The 16,056-nt window shown below is 41.7% G+C and overlaps 1 protein-coding gene across 1 annotated transcript; it reads right to left on the bottom strand.

Annotated features, from left to right (window-relative positions):
• Nucleotides 1-636: 636 nt before the first annotated feature.
• On the bottom strand, nt 637-10,325 carry LOC139373385 (E3 ubiquitin-protein ligase RNF5-like). The gene is made up of 6 exons (XM_071113831.1): nt 9,851-10,325; nt 7,381-7,399; nt 6,587-6,699; nt 6,444-6,498; nt 6,004-6,115; nt 637-5,920 (listed from the first exon to the last, which is right to left on the bottom strand). The coding sequence occupies exons 1-6, from the start codon at nt 10,057-10,059 to the stop codon at nt 5,820-5,822; spliced, it is 609 nt and encodes a 202-aa protein (XP_070969932.1). The 5' UTR covers nt 10,060-10,325; the 3' UTR covers nt 637-5,819.
• Nucleotides 10,326-16,056: the final 5,731 nt, after the last annotated feature.

Genomic DNA, 16,056 nt, shown 5'->3' on the forward strand with positions numbered 1-16,056 from the left:
TATTACGTCTGGTCCCTTATTTCTATTGATATTAAGTATGGACCCTGGAACAAATTAAATTCAGTCGAGTGAGCACATCCATCCATTTGGCTGCACGCACTCAACACAACTAGAGTACTTTCAGTTGTCAAGTATCAATGTTCATTTACCTCACATACTGTACTACCCAATATGTCATAATCTCACTACATTCCTCAACCTCTTGTCTCCTGAGACCCAGAGGGAATGCATGTGGGAGTCAGCAGTCATGTGTTTATCATGTGATCTACTAAAGGAGAGACTAATCACGTGATCATTCAACAGTCCAGTACAAGAGCAAGTGCCTCTACTGTTGAGCTAAATTCTAGTAGCATTACATTGCTGTAATGCTACTAGAACAGTTTGGGGGTAAACAACCTGTGCAACCAGTTCTGTTAATCATATGATCATCTCGACTGCAATCATATTACTAGATGGGATACACCTGATCCAGCTAATTTAGGTTACAATGAAGCTGAGTAATTATTTTATTCTTGACATGGATCTAGTGTGTTCTCTCTCTGTGGTTGAATGAATCCCATCTCTACCTCACCCATTGCCTTTCACAATTCAGCATATTTGGACATTTCATAAACAGACAACACCGGCCACATTAAATGTATTAAACAACTATTTATTCAGACAGAGCTTTGGAAATTGTTTTCCTGCTGTGACCATTTGGTTTTGCACAATGTCTTGCACAAGACTCAATACAAATGTAATTTCAGTTTTTTTGGACAAAAATAAACTCCTAATACAAATGCTTAGCTTGATCAGACAGTGATATGCAAGAAATTACAACCTGTACCCCCCCCCCCCCCAATCTACCCCTTTTGTGCCCTTCCTTTCCTCAACCCCTTGCATGGCTGGTGTTGTTTAGTAAGGTGCTACAGAGTTCTTGGACACTTGATCTTGAGCCCATTTCATATACTTCACAGGAGTTTATCATAATTACATGGGTAGGGTGAAATGGGAGTTAGTTTCCTTTTCATACACTGCTCACTTGCCTTTGGCTGGCTCATATGTGCATCATATGCAATAGATTGTACCATTCAGTGAGCGTTGTACAAGTACAAAAGAGTAACTTGTCTTTCACTAGTGGAAGAGGGGGACTCCGCCACATGTCAGGATGCCTGGTTAAACCCTAGGTCTCTCACGTTTGTCTCAATCCCAGGGCTAGTCGTTCAGAAAAAGGAAAAAACAGCATTTACAATATTCATATATACAAACCGAGACCGATACATACACAATCAAGAGAAACACTCATTGCAATAGAAATATGATAATAGTCCATGTCACATTGGGAACAGTTCATGTTTCTCACCGCATGTTATTTTCTTGGCTGCAGATAATGACAAATACTCATTCTGACTTGAGTCAAAAAGGCTCTGGCAAACACTGTATTGACTTCTGCACCTGGGCCGTGTTCAGTAGGCACAAAGCGGAAACAGTCTGAATTTGTTCAAAAAACACGTTGCAAAATGTTTTTTTTTAATGAACCTGACCCTGCTGTCATCTTTTCCTGTGCAGCACTGTGCCCAGCAACAAAACCCCCAAGGCCAGTTTCAGAACACTTAATCCAGAGCGAATGATCCTGTGTGTTCAGCTCATTTGGCTTTGTAGATTTAAATGCTACAAAAACTGTCCCCAGACTATTTGCTCATATGTGGCCAATTCTCCACAAAGCACAACTGTACACAATACAATACTGCCCACTCCAGCCTTCCCATACACTATCCTCATGACTCTTTACAATAGTTTTAGTCTGTTAACCTATATGATAAAGAACTCTTAAATCGTGTGATTATATCCACTATACAGTGTATTTGGAAAATATTCAGACCCCTTCCCCTTTTCCACATTTTGTTACAGCCTTATTCTAAAATTGATAAAAAATTACATTTTCCTCATCTACACACAATAACCCATGACAAAGCAAAAACAGGTTTAGAAATTTTGGCAACTGTATTCAAACCCTTTGCTATGAGACTCAAATCATTGATCATACTTGGAGTCCACCTGTGGTAAATTCAATTGATTGGACATGATTTGGAAAGGCACACATCTGTCTATATAAAAAGGTCCCAAAGTTGACAGTACATGTCAGAGCAAAAACAAAGTCAGGAGGTTGAAGGAACTGTCCGTGGAGCGCCGAAACAGGATTGTGTCGAGGCACAGATCTGGTGAAGGGTACCAAAACATGTCTGCAGCATTGAAGGTCCTCAAGAACACAGTGGCCTTCATCATTCTTAAATGGAAGAAGTTTGGAACCACCAGAGCTTGTCGCCCAGCCAAACTAAGCAATCGGGAGAGAAGGGCCTTGGTCAGGGAGGAGACCAAGAACCCGATGGTCACCGACAGAGCTCCCGAGTTCCTCTGTGCAGATGGTTGTCCTTCTGGAAGGGTCTCCCATCCCTGCAGCACTCAACCAATCAGGCCTTTATGGTAGAGTGGCCAGACGGAAGCCACTCCTCAGAAAAAGGCACAGGACAGCCCGTTTGGAGTTTGCCAAAAAGGCACCTCAGACCGACCATGAGAAACAAGATTCTCTGGTCTGATGAAACCAAGATTGAACTCTTTGGCCTGAATGCCAAGCGACACGTCTGGAGGAAACCTTGCACCATCCCTACGGTGAAGCATGGTGGTGGCAGCATCATGCTGTGGTAATATTTTTCAGCATCAGGGACTGAGATACTAGTCAGGATCGAGGGAAAGATGAACAGTGAAAAGTACAGAGATCCTTGATGAAAACCTGCTTCAGGACCTCAGACTGGGGCAAAGGATCACCTTACAACAGGACAACAACCCTAAGCACAAAGCCAAGACAATGCAGGACTGGCTTTGGGACAAGTCTCTGAATGTCCTTTGTCCTTGAGTGGCCCAGCCAGAGCCCTGACTTGAGCCTGATTGAGCAATTCTGGAGACCAGAAAATAGCTGTGCAGCGATGCGCCCCATCCAACCTGGATCTTGAGAGGATCTGCAGAGAAGAATCCCCAAATACAGGTATGCCAAGCGTGTAGCGTCATACTCGAAGTATCCCTTTAATATGATGGACAAAACACAAGAGGTGTCAAATATTCCATGGTGCTTCAACAAAGTACTGAGTAAAGGGTCTGAATACTTATGTAAATGTAATACTTTTTTTCTTTAATAAATTTGCAAACATTTCTAAAATGTCTTTGCTTTGTCATTATGGGGTATTGTGTGTACAGTCGTGGCCAAAATTAATTTTCACAGTCTGCATGATGGCAATTTGCATATACTCCAGAATGTTATGAAGAGTGATCAGATGAATTGCAATTAATTGCAAAGTCCCTCTTTGCCATGAAAATGAACAGAATCCCCAAAACTTTTCCCCTGCATTTCAGCCCTGCCACAAAAGGACCAGCTGACATCATGTCAGTGATTCTCTCGTTAACACAGGTGAGTGTTGACGAGGACAAGGCTGGAGATCACTCTGTCATGCTGATTGAGTTCAAATTACAGACTGGAAGCTTCAAAAGGAAGGTGGTGCTTGGAATCATTGTTCTTCCTCTGTCAATCATTGTTACCTGCAAGGAAACACGTGCCGTCCTCATTGCTTTGCACAAAAAGTGCTTCACAGGCAAGGATATTGCTGCCAGTAAGATTGCACCTAAATCAACCATTTATCGGATTATGAAGAACTTCAAGGAGAGCGGTTCAATTGTTGTGAAGAAGGCTTCAGGGCGCACAAGAAAGTCCAGCAAGCGCCAGGACCGTCTCCTAAAGTTGATTCAGCTGTGGGATTGGGGCACCACCAGTGCAGAGCTTGCTAAGGAATGGCACCAGGCAGGTGAGTGCATCTGCACGCACAGTGAGGCGAAGACTTTTGGAGGATGGCCTGGTGTCAAGAAGGGCAGTAAAGAAGCCAATTCTCTCCAGGGAAAACATCAGGGACAGACTGATATTCTGCAAAAGGTACAGGGATTGGACTGCTGAGGACTGGGGTAAAGTAATTTTCTCTGATGAATCCCCTTTCCGATTTTTTTGGGGCATCCTGAAAAAAGCTTGTCCGGAGAAAACAAGGTGAGCGCTACCATCTGTCCTGTGTCATGCCAACAGTAAAACATCCTGAGACCATTCATGTGTGGGGTTGCTTCTCAGCCAAGGGAGTGGGCTCACTCACAATTTTGCCTAAGAACACAGCCATGAATAAAGAATGGTACCATCCCATCCTCCGAGAGCAACTTCTCCCAACCATCCAGGAACAGTTTAGTGACAAACAATGTATTTTCCAGCATGATGGAGCACCTTGTCATAATGCAAAAGTGATAACTAAGTGGCTCGGGTAACAAAACATAGATATTTTGGGTCCATGGCCAGGAAACTCCCTAGACCTTAATCCCATTGAGAACTTGTGGTCAATCATCAAGAGGCGGGTGGACAAACAAAACCCCACAAATTCTGACAAATTCCAAGCATTGATTATGCAAGAATGGGCTGCCATCAGTCAGGATGTGGCCCAGAAGTTAATTGACAGCATGCCAGACTTTTTGCATCAACTTCATATAATTGTCAATAAAAGCCTTTGACACTTATTAAATGCTTGTAATTATACTTCAGTATTTCATAGTAACATCTGACAAAAATATCTAAAGACACTGAAGCAGCGAACTTTGAAAATTAATAATTGTCATTCTCAAAACTTTTGGCCACGACTGTAGATTGAGAAAAATAATTGAATCTATTTTAGAACAAGGCTGTAACAAATTGTGGAAAATGTGAAGGGGTCTGAATACACTGTAGCTCTAATCCACATTATTAGGTCTGTCTTCTCTATATGACTTCACAGTGCAATGGCAGTTTAAGATTATATATAAAGTTGTTAGTGTATCCATCTGTACACTAGTCTAAAGAATATTCATACATTTGGTTCGTAAATCTACGGACAAATTATTTAATCGGTTAAATTGTAAACAGGAATATCCAAATACATTTTCCCCAAATTGTACTTGATGGTGATACGTTATTCTTTGGCTTGGAAAAAAAGTGGCTATAGTGATTAAAGAAAAACATTGATGTTATCAGGTAAATCCCATTCTCACCCTCCCTTAAAACTCAAACAAGCTCTAATATTTGGGGAATTAAACCTGAAATTCCTTCAAGGGGCAAAAACAAGTAATTCCATTTTGTCTAAATAGTTCTACATTAACCACATATTACATAGGTTTTGTGGTGCAGTAAAATTACTTAGATCATCCCCTAATTTACTATTAAATCATTCCAATCATTTCATTTTGACTATCCACCAGTCCCATCCATAAAAAAAGTCAGCCTGCCCCCACCCCTGTGCGTGTGTGTGCGCATTTATGTACAAATTCCACAGAAAGAGGGCGATAGTGTCTTCGTTTTACTCACCCTCACGCTTGGGTATCATCCACCACCAGAGTGGTGTCTGTGTACACTCCCTATCCAAGTGAGTCTCGTAAATCATTTGGATACACAAATCTTTGACTGGTTTGTGTTTCCTGAACTAGATATCTCTTGCTAAGAGTGAACTGCCAGTCATCCCACCACCACCCATCTATAGTCTAAAGCAGAGGTGTCATATATTTCATGGGAGGCCTGGTGTCTTCGCGTTTTTGTTTTTTCCTTTAAATAAAGACCTAGACAGCAGGTGAGGGGAGTTTTTTTCCTAATTAGTGACCTTAATCCATCAATCAAGTACAAAGGAAGAGCATAAACCCACAGACACTCAGCCACTATTGAGTAAGTCGGTCATTTCTGGTGTTTTGACGTGTGTATGAGTGTGAGCACCTTTCCTTTCCCCCCCTCTCCCTTACACGCTCAGCAGCCAGAAGAAGAAGAATATGGCCACGAACAGGAAGAGAGAGTCCTGCCAGTTGTTGCCGTTGCCTTGGTGATCGGCTGCATATGCGTCTGGGGGAACAGTGATAACATTGCAATGACTAGTCAACAGCTATCGCATCAAGGAATAAATGGATGGTTGTGTGTGTTTGTACCTGCTCTGTGGTAGGGGTCATTGGTGTTGAAGACTGTGGTGAAGAAGCCGAAAGGGAAAGCACCGATCCCAAAGGACATGTGGAAGCCATTGTCCCCGAACCCCTGGAAGGGCTGCAAGAAGAGGAAAGAAAGGAATAGTGGTCTCTCATTACAAATAGAGTAAACACAGAAAATAACCATGTAATAAACATGTTAAAAGGATACTTCGGGATTTTGGCAATGAGGCCCTGTATCCATTTCCCCAGAGTCCGATGAACTCGTGGATACCATTTTTATGTCTCTATGTCCAGTATGAAGGACGTTAGAGGTAGTTTTGAAAGCCAATGCTATCTAGCGTCAGCGCAATGACTGGAAGTCTGAGTATCTGCTAGAATGCTAAAATACCGAAGTATCCCTTTAAACATCAATTAAAATCTAAGCGATGGAGTGGAAGACTCACCCCTCTGCTCTCTGGCTCTGTTCTCTGTCCCGGAGGACGAGGCGGGGTTTTCAACCTGGAGGACGAAACACCAGTTAACCAATGCAGTTTCTCAGTGTCACACATTCACAAATAATGACACAGACAAAAAACACACAGTGTACCTGGGGTCCTCTTGGCTGGAGCTCCCTCTGCCGTAGAGGGGGATGACTTTCTCTCTGCTGATGCCTGCTTTACACACAGGACACTGCTGTTGGCTGGGTCGCGTCTCCAACCACTGACACAGACCGAGGAGGGAGAGAAAGAGAGATCATATGACAGGTGAGACAGAAGCCATACCGTACAGTCTGTTCAATTCCGTCAGTCTATTGGCTTGCACTGACTTACTGCAACGTGCCACACACAGGGTAGATGTATGTGCTGTTCTGTGTTATGTAGAAGGATGAGTCAATATACTGTAGTAGAATGATTTATTATTTTTTAAATTGGGGGAGAAAAACCCCCACATTATACCATGCACTTTCTGTGTCGGTAATATAAGAGAGTTGTGCAATATAGCACAAAACAGTGTCAAATACAAACAGCTGGGAACACAAGGCACTGAAGTAGTGTTGACACTATTCTATCAGAGTTAGCGCTGTAACTAATGAACGAAAAACATTGATTCTCAAAGGAGAAGGATATGCAATACTATGCATGGTGAAATGTACGTTACAGATAGTGCTATAATCTAAAGCACCGCAAAGACAAAAAGGGGGTTCACATAAAACACTGGTATAATGAATGGGAGCTTGAGAACATGATGAACTTTAAGCTGCACTGAGTCAACTGACTGACCAAGGTGGTCTCAGGTCATGTCATCGGACTGGGAGCTGGTTTCAACCAGTAGAAAAAGTGTAGCCTAATATTTACCACCACTGTGAAACTAAAGACAACACCTTTAAAATGGCATACTTACTTGATGAAGGCAGGGCCAGCTGTGAAAGAGAGAAGGAGAAAGATTAGTGTGGGTATTATGAATGGCGTCACCTAGAAACATGGTGACATTTGGAGCAACCTCCTAGCGGCCTACTTCATCGAGTCTGAATTGATACACAGAGATTCTCAATTGCATACTCCTCGCATCCTTCTCAAAACCCATTGGATGAGAAAGCTGAGGTCCCGCCCCTCTGACCTTCTCCAATGGGTTTTGAGAAGGTGGTGAGGAGAGAAGACACAAGGAGTATGCAATTGCAAACTCTCCCATAGGCCTAGTTAGTGTGCTAGATTTTGGAATCCATATTCACCTTATTTTCCAGTAGGCCCCCCCACCTACAGGACGCATCTGGTTACCCTGTTCTGACCTTAACGATGTGAGTGATTAAAATCATCCGGGCTCCCCATCACTAATGTTAATTAGCTCCATTGGTCATCATCGCTCGTTAGCACAGTCTCGCCTCGCTGCTGGCCAGATTAATGCATTGTGGAAGATAAGGATGGTACATGTACAGTAACATGGCACAGGTGTGGCATATCAAGAAGCTGATTTTAAAAAGCATGATCATTACACATGTGCACCTTGTGCTGGGGAAAATAAAAGGCCACTCTAAAATGTGCAGTTATGTCACACAACGCCACAGATGTCTCAAGTTGAGGGAGCGTGCAATTGGCATGTAAGACTGTCCACCAGAGTTGTTGTCAGAGAATCAAATGTTAATTTCTCTACCATAAATTGCCTCCTACGTTATTTTAAAGAATTTGGAAGTACGTCCAACCGGCCTCACAACCGCAGACCACGTGTAACCACGCCAGCCCAGGACCGCCACTTCCGGCTTCTTCACCTGCAGGATCGTCTGAGACTAGTCAACCCGACAGCTGGTGAAACTGAGGAGTATTTCTGGCTGGAATAAAACCTTTTGTGGGGAAAAACTCATTCTGATTGGCTGGGCTAGGCTCCCCAGTTGGTGGGCCTATGTCCTCCCAGAAACACCCACAGCTGCACCCCTGCCCAGTCATTTGAAATCCATAGATTAGAGCATAATTTATTTACTTAAATCGACTGATTTCCTTATATGAACTAACTCAGTAAAATCATTGAAATTGTTGCGTTTATATTTTGTTCAGTATACATAAAATATCTAGTTATATTTTTCAGTTCAGTAATATGTGTTCCATCAAGTCTCATTGATCATCTGGACTAGAGAGTTTCTGTCAGACAGTCTATTCTTACTCATCTATAGTGACAGTGCCTCTGACACCAATCCCACTCTTAACCCAGGAGATGTAACTGAACTCCACACGAATGAGTCAATGCATGCATGTTTACATTACAAACAATTCAACTGCAGCCAACAACTTTGCAGAAACTTGAAGGTCAACGCCTGCCGTTTGTAATACATGATTCAGGTGGCAATATTGGGAAAATCTAAACCAGTGATGACACGTGCTTAGTAAAAATCAATGATTGTTTAGTGTGAGTCACCAAAGTTATCCATTGCGCAGTGTCTAATAGGTATTAATATACCCAACGCAGAAACTCAAACACTGACTTGAGTTCCATGCAGCAACCAGGTGTGTACCAGAGAGGCATTCATTGTTACATTGCAAACGTCAGATTGATACAATGTTGCTGTAGCTGGAGCACAGGTGAAGCTGGAATGGGACATGAATCAAATTCCATAAGAATGAATTTGGCAAGATGCTGATGGCTAGGCAACTTCCAATAATGGACTAAAGAAGCCTAACGTTACTCCTTATAGACCAATGACCTTACATATTCTGTTTAGTGGCGAATTGGTAGCCTGGGTACTAGTCTCTTTAGCTAATCCACTCCATGTCATGTGCCCATGGCAAGGAGTGGAACGTAAGATAAAGAGACAGGCCCTCAGAAAAGCGAATAAGTTCTGGAAGCCAAAACAGCTAAATACTCCATCTAAAAGTGAATCGATTCACAATTGCGGTAATGTTCTAGAAACATAAACCACTCTACTTTCATGTCACACAAAAAAACATCAAATGTAACAAACTGTACATTGAATTAATATTAATAAAATGTGCGAACATTTTTGTAAAGGTATGAGGTGATGACCATACACCATTGTCAAATCCACTTTATTTCGATGGGTTGGCTAATGTATGAAGCTCAGCCAACCAACAACACTCATTCATGATTAACGTTCGCTATTAACTAGACCTCCAAGTTAGCCATCTTGCTTTCTAGCTAGCTAACATTTAACTATATAAAAATAAGCCTTGTGTATGCATTTGTCATCGACGTATGGGTGTGAACCAACAAACCACCAGCTTGTTATCGTAGAGAAACTGGCTAGCTGGAATTTGTTAGAAAAGATAAACAAGGCAATGCCAGATGTCTAGGTATGTAAGCAAGCTGCTAGCAGCATACAACATTCCCTACTCGACGATTGATCAAAAGGATCCCCGCCTCGTACCAGAACAAGTGCCCGCACAAACTGATGACAGCGTCCCTTGCTGTGTCCAAACAAATGTTGCATTCGAATGTGGCCCGATCTGGCTTGCGTTCTGTCTCTCCGCCGCTTCCTCCCGGGCCATCGCGCTCGTTGCTGTTCTCACCATCCGGGAACCCTCCTCTGCTTGCAGGCCCGCCGTCACTCGAGGACCAGGGATCCGCGGCCGCCATAATTGTTTACTGAAAAAGTAATAACTCCGCCAGACGAGAGCTAGCTTCGAGATTTCACCGTACCTGTGCACCACCCCGCCCGTTTCCGTAAAAAAAAGAAACAACTGGGAGGAGTTTAAAGGTCCTGATCAGTCATTCGGATTCCCATGTATATAGACGTTTGTGACTGAAATATCACCTATAATATTGTGGGGGGATAGAAATGCTAAAAATATAAGAAAACGTGCGTTTTCTCCCGTGGCTAACTACCAGAACGTTTTAAAAACAGGCTGAGTGGGTGAGTGGGCTTATATTGATGACTGGCAACCCTATGAAACGCCTATGTGAATGATGCAGTGAGCAGTGTTGCATTAATACACAAAGCAACTCACACAACATTGAAATTGCAAATCTCCCATTTGGCATGTCTCTTGTGATGCGATTCACAGAAGTGCTGACTGATGTGTTGACATACCAACTGCATTATTGTTATAAACGACCCCCTTTCCCGTTTGGTCCTTGCTGGTTGAAGACCTAGCTAGCCAGACCCATTTTTATTTTATTTAACTAGGCAAGTCAGTTAAGAACAAATTCTTATTTACAATGACGGTCTACACAGGCCAAACTCGGACGACGCTGGGCCAATTGTGCCGCCCTGTGGGACTCCCATTCACGGCCGGATGTGATGCAGCCTGGATTCGAACAAGGTACTGCAGTGACGCCTCTTGGGAGCCCCTAGAAAGAAATATATCAGTATCTTTGCCATAGATGAAAAGTGTAAACGTTTTATTATATTTGCCGACACCCTACATCCATTTATTTGCAAACACACCTTCTCCGATGTTTCAAGGTTTCAAGGCAGTACTTATTAAAATTAGGTAAGAGAATATCATCATGTTACCATTGGTGTATTAAAATGAGAGTTAGGGTGATGTCACCCTTCACTCTTAAAAATGTATCCAAATGTTTGACATGGAGAGGACCAGTAACTTTATGATCAAACTTTAAAAATGTAGAAGCAACATTATTTTTCATACTTTGATCATCATACTTTAATCTGGTTTCGTCCAAATATCATCCAATTTCATGAAAAACCTGATTTTCGCTGTTCATGACCTTTAAAGTTTGTGACTAGATGGAATAGCCTACAGCTACATACTAGATCTACAGTTTAACTACCACTAGAGTTGTACTTAATGTTTTGAAGCCAGAGGACGAGTCTGAGTCTTGTGCATCTTTCTCGAGCTTTGACTTTTCGGCCTGAAAATCTCTGACGTCATGATTTGACCTCGGTTTTTTTCGAGATCTCAGTTGTCTTGAAAGCACCAACTAGCCCAGGTACTTCCCACACAATTGCGGGACCTCAGTACTTGAGAAGCGGGAGAAAGACCCTGGCGCGTTTGAGTGGTAAGGAGAAAGTAGCCGACTGTAGACGAAAGTCGTGGGAAGTAGCCTACATACAGTGCCTTGCGAAAGTATTCGGCCCCCTTGAACTTTGCGACCTTTTGCCACATTTCAGGATTCAAACATAAAGATATAAAACTGTATTTTTTTGTGAAGAATCAACAACAAGTGGGACACAATCATGAAGTGGAACAACATTTATTGGATATTTCAAACTTTTTTAACAAATCAAAAACTGAAAAATTGGACGTGCAAAATTATTCAGCCCCTTTACTTTCAGTGCAGCAAACTCTCTCCAGAAGTTCAGTGAGGATCTCTGAATGATCCAATGTTGACCTAAATGACTAATGATGATAAATACAATCCACCTGTGTGTAATCAAGTCTCCGTATAAATGCACCTGCACTGTGATAGTCTCAGAGGTCCGTTAAAAGCGCAGAGAGCATCATGAAGAACAAGGAACACACCAGGCAGGTCCGAGATACTGTTGTGAAGAAGTTTAAAGCCGGATTTGGATACAAAAAGATTTCCCAAGCTTTAAACATCCCAAGGAGCACTGTGCAAGCGATAATATTGAAATGGAAGGAGTATCAGACCACTGCAAATCTACCAAGACCTGGCCGTCCCTCTAAACTTTCAGCTCATACAAGGAGAAGACTGATCAGAGATGCAGCCAAGAGGCCCATGATCACTCTGGATGAACTGCAGAGATCTACAGCTGAGGTGGGAGACTCTGTCCATAGGACAACAATCAGTCGTATATTGCACAAATCTGGCCTTTATGGAAGAGTGGCAAGAAGAAAGCCATTTCTTAAAGATATCTATAAAAAGTGTTGTTTAAAGTTTGCCACAAGACACCTGGGAGACACACCAAACATGTGGAAGAAGGTGCTCTGGTCAGATGAAACCAAAATTGAACTTTTTGGCAACAATGCAAAACGTTATGTTTGGCGTAAAAGCAACACAGCTGAACACACCATCCCCACTGTCAAACATGGTGGTGGCAGCATCATGGTTTGGGCCTGCTTTTCTTCAGCAGGGACAGGGAAGATGGTTAAAATTGATGGGAAGATGGATGGAGCCAAATACAGGACCATTCTGGAAGAAAACCTGATGGAGTCTGCAAAAGACCTGAGACTGGGACGGAGATTTGTCTTCCAACAAGACAATGATCCAAAACATAAAGCAAAATCTACAATGGAATGGTTCAAAAATAAACATATCCAGGTGTTAGAATGGCCAAGTCAAAGTCCAGACCTGAATCCAATCGAGAATCTGTGGAAAGAACTGAAAACTGCTGTTCACAAATGCTCTCCATCCAACATCACTGAGCTCAAGCTGTTTTGCAAGGAGGAATGGGAAAAAAATGTCAGTCTCTCGATGTGCAAAACTATATAGACATACCCCAAGCGACTTAGAGCTGTAATCGCAGCAAAAGGTGGCGCTACAAAGTATTAACTTAAGGGGGCTGAATAATTTTGCACGCCCAATTTTTCAGTTTTTGATTTGTTAAAAAAGTTTGAAATATCCAATAAATGTTCCACTTCATGATTGTGTCCCACTTGTTGTTGATTCGTCACAAAAAAATACAGTTTTATATCTTTATGTTTGAAGCCTGAAATGTGGCAAAAGGTCGCAAAGTTCAAGGGGGCCGAATACTTTCGCAAGGCACTGGATGCACCGACAGTAAGTCGGACAACTTCATTTGTTTTGTTTTGGTACAGTCCACATGTAGCTTTGTTTTGGTCACAGGTCCAGGAATGGCTGAAGAATTGCAATATTTACCTGCAGTTAACCCTGCAGATAGCACTACTGGGCGATCTAAAAAGTCATAGTCAATCGATCAATAATATAATAATTATTTTAGCAAAAAATAACATTTTCAATTTACAATCTGTAAAAAGAATGAGAATAGAAAGGTTCAGAACTTTTGTGAAACATCACAGCACAGTTGAAAAATATACGGCAAATAGAAATCCAATATGGATGGTGTTAACAGGTGAAGGTTGGGACTAATAACGACTAATAACAACAAGATAACTCATATAAAACATGCTGTGCCCGTAATACGTATATAGGTTAAGAACTTTTTTGAATGAGCACTGTTTGAAAGATATAGCAAATAGAAATCAAACCGGAGGGACATCATACATGTATGGGAGAGGTTGAGGGTGGAGGAAGGACAAGACTTAAAAAGAAACAAAATAAAACTATTGTAAAATAGACTGTGGCCATAAAATGTATATAGCATGTATAAGCTGGAAATACAGGCCTAAGCGTTGTTGTTCACTAGTTTGCTCCAATTAGGGGTCGGTGTGGTAGGGTAATAAAGGAAATATATATATATTTTTAAAGATATGTATGTATGTATATATATATATATATTTATATTTACAAAAAAATATATGGGGGATTGGAAGTGATGCAGACAATTACATTGATGGAAGCTACAATCTATCTGCAATATTAAAGCTATGGGTGTTTTCTGTTAAGAGAATGTGTTTCTTGTTAAAAGACTAAATAGCACTGAAGGGAGTAAGCAAAGACACTATGTGTAATCCTGGGATTAAGTGTATTTATTGGTATAATTCTATAATGGCCTATAGTTATCTGTACTTAATCCTAGAATGGCCCGTAGTAATATTATAGTCCGATAATGGCATGTAGCAATCTTATAATTGCCTATAGTAATCTGTACTTATTATTTTCTGGAAATAATGTATAGGTGCGCCATCAATATAATTGATCCAAGGAACTAGGAAGGTGAAACCCCGCCTAGAGGAAATAACTTGGAAACAGTGGTGGAGTAAAGCCGAGGGGATATGGTTATTAGCATAAAGTGGAGGGACTATGAAACTTGTAAAAGCATGAAACTGTATAAAAAGAGTGGACTGAGACTGAGTCGGGAAGATGGTCCATGGGCCAGCTCGGCTTGTTACTTTATATAAAGTATATTTGAATTCACAAGTTCCGGTATCTGAGAAATGTGATTGAGTGAACATTTCCACGACAAAGCTGGTCTACCCCCTAAATTGAACAAAGAAAAAAGAAATAAAGAATATAATATAAAAAGTCGGACAACTTCTGCTGTTTCTATGAAATGCGACAATGGCAGACATGGCATTCGCCTTTGTTATTGCCGACGAAGTGGATGCTATCTAAATTCCACTTCTCCTACACCAGTGGTTCCCAAACGTTTTATAGTCCCGTAACCCTTCAAACATTCAACCTCCAGCTGCAAACCCCCTCTAGCACCAGAGTCAGCGTACTCTCAAATGTTGCTTTTTACCATCATTGTAAGCACACACACTATACGATACATTTATTCAACATAAGAATGAGTGAGTTTTTGTCACAAACCGGCTCGTGGGAAGTGACAAAGAGCTTTTATAGGTCCAGGGCACAAGTAATAATATATTAATAATCAATAGTTTTGCTCTTTATTTAACCATCTTACATATAAAACCTTACTCGTTCATCGAAAATTGTGAATAACTCACCACAGGTTAATGAGAAGGGTGTGCTTGAAAAGATGTACATAACTCTGCAATGTTGGGTGAGAGAGTCTCAGTCTTAAATCATTTTCCACACACAGTCTGTGCCTGTATTTAGTTTTCATGCTAATGAGGGCCGAGAATCCACTCTCACATAGGAATGTGATTTGAAAAGGCATCAGCTCGATTTGCCAAGGCAGGATACTTTGAGTGCAGCCCAATCCAGAAATCTGGCAGTGGCTCGGGAAAATACCTACGTAGTTGCGCACCCAACTCACTCAGGTGCTTCGCTATATCACATTTGACCATGTCCATAAACTTCAGTTCATTTGCACACAACAAAAATCATGCAATGATGGAAAGACTTGTGTGTTGTCCTTGTTAATGCAGACAGAGAAGAGCTCCAACTTCTTAATCATAGCCTCAATTTTGTCCCACACAGTGAATATAGTTGCGGAGAGTCCCTGTAATCCTAGATTCAGATCATTCAGGTGAGAAAAAACATCACCCAGATAGGCCAGTTGTGTGAGAAACTCGTCATCATGCAAGCGGTCAGACAAGGGAAAATGATGGTCAGTAAAGAAAACTTTAAACTAATTTCTCAATTTAAAAAAAATGTGTCAACATTTTGCCCCTTGATAACCAGCACACTTCTTTCTGTATGTTGTAAAAGTGTTACATGGTCGCTGCCCATATCATTGCATAGTGAAGGAAATACACGAGAGTTCAGGGGCCTTGCTTTAACAAAGATAACCATTTTCACTGTAGTTTCCAAAGCGTCTTTCAAGCTGTCAGGCATTCCCTTGGCAGCAAGAGCCTCTTGGTGGATGCTACAGTATACCCAAGTGGGTGGATGCTGCAGTATACCCAAGTGGCGTCGGGAGCAACTGCTTTCACGCGTGTACCCACTCCACTGTCTCCGTCATGGCTTTTGCGCCATCAGTACAGATACCAACATGAGCAGCAGCTACGTTTGGCTACATACGGAGCTTTAGTGGAATTCCCATGAGAGCGTAACAGTTAATGTGATTGGATGTTAATTATTTGACTAGGCTACCTGTATTTGACATTGTGTTGTTATTTCGCTGAACACTAGATGGTTACATTTTATTTTTGGCAG

Source organism: Oncorhynchus clarkii, chromosome 18 (genome assembly GCF_045791955.1).
Source record: "Oncorhynchus clarkii lewisi isolate Uvic-CL-2024 chromosome 18, UVic_Ocla_1.0, whole genome shotgun sequence".
In the NCBI taxonomy this organism is placed as follows: domain Eukaryota; kingdom Metazoa; phylum Chordata; class Actinopteri; order Salmoniformes; family Salmonidae; genus Oncorhynchus; species Oncorhynchus clarkii.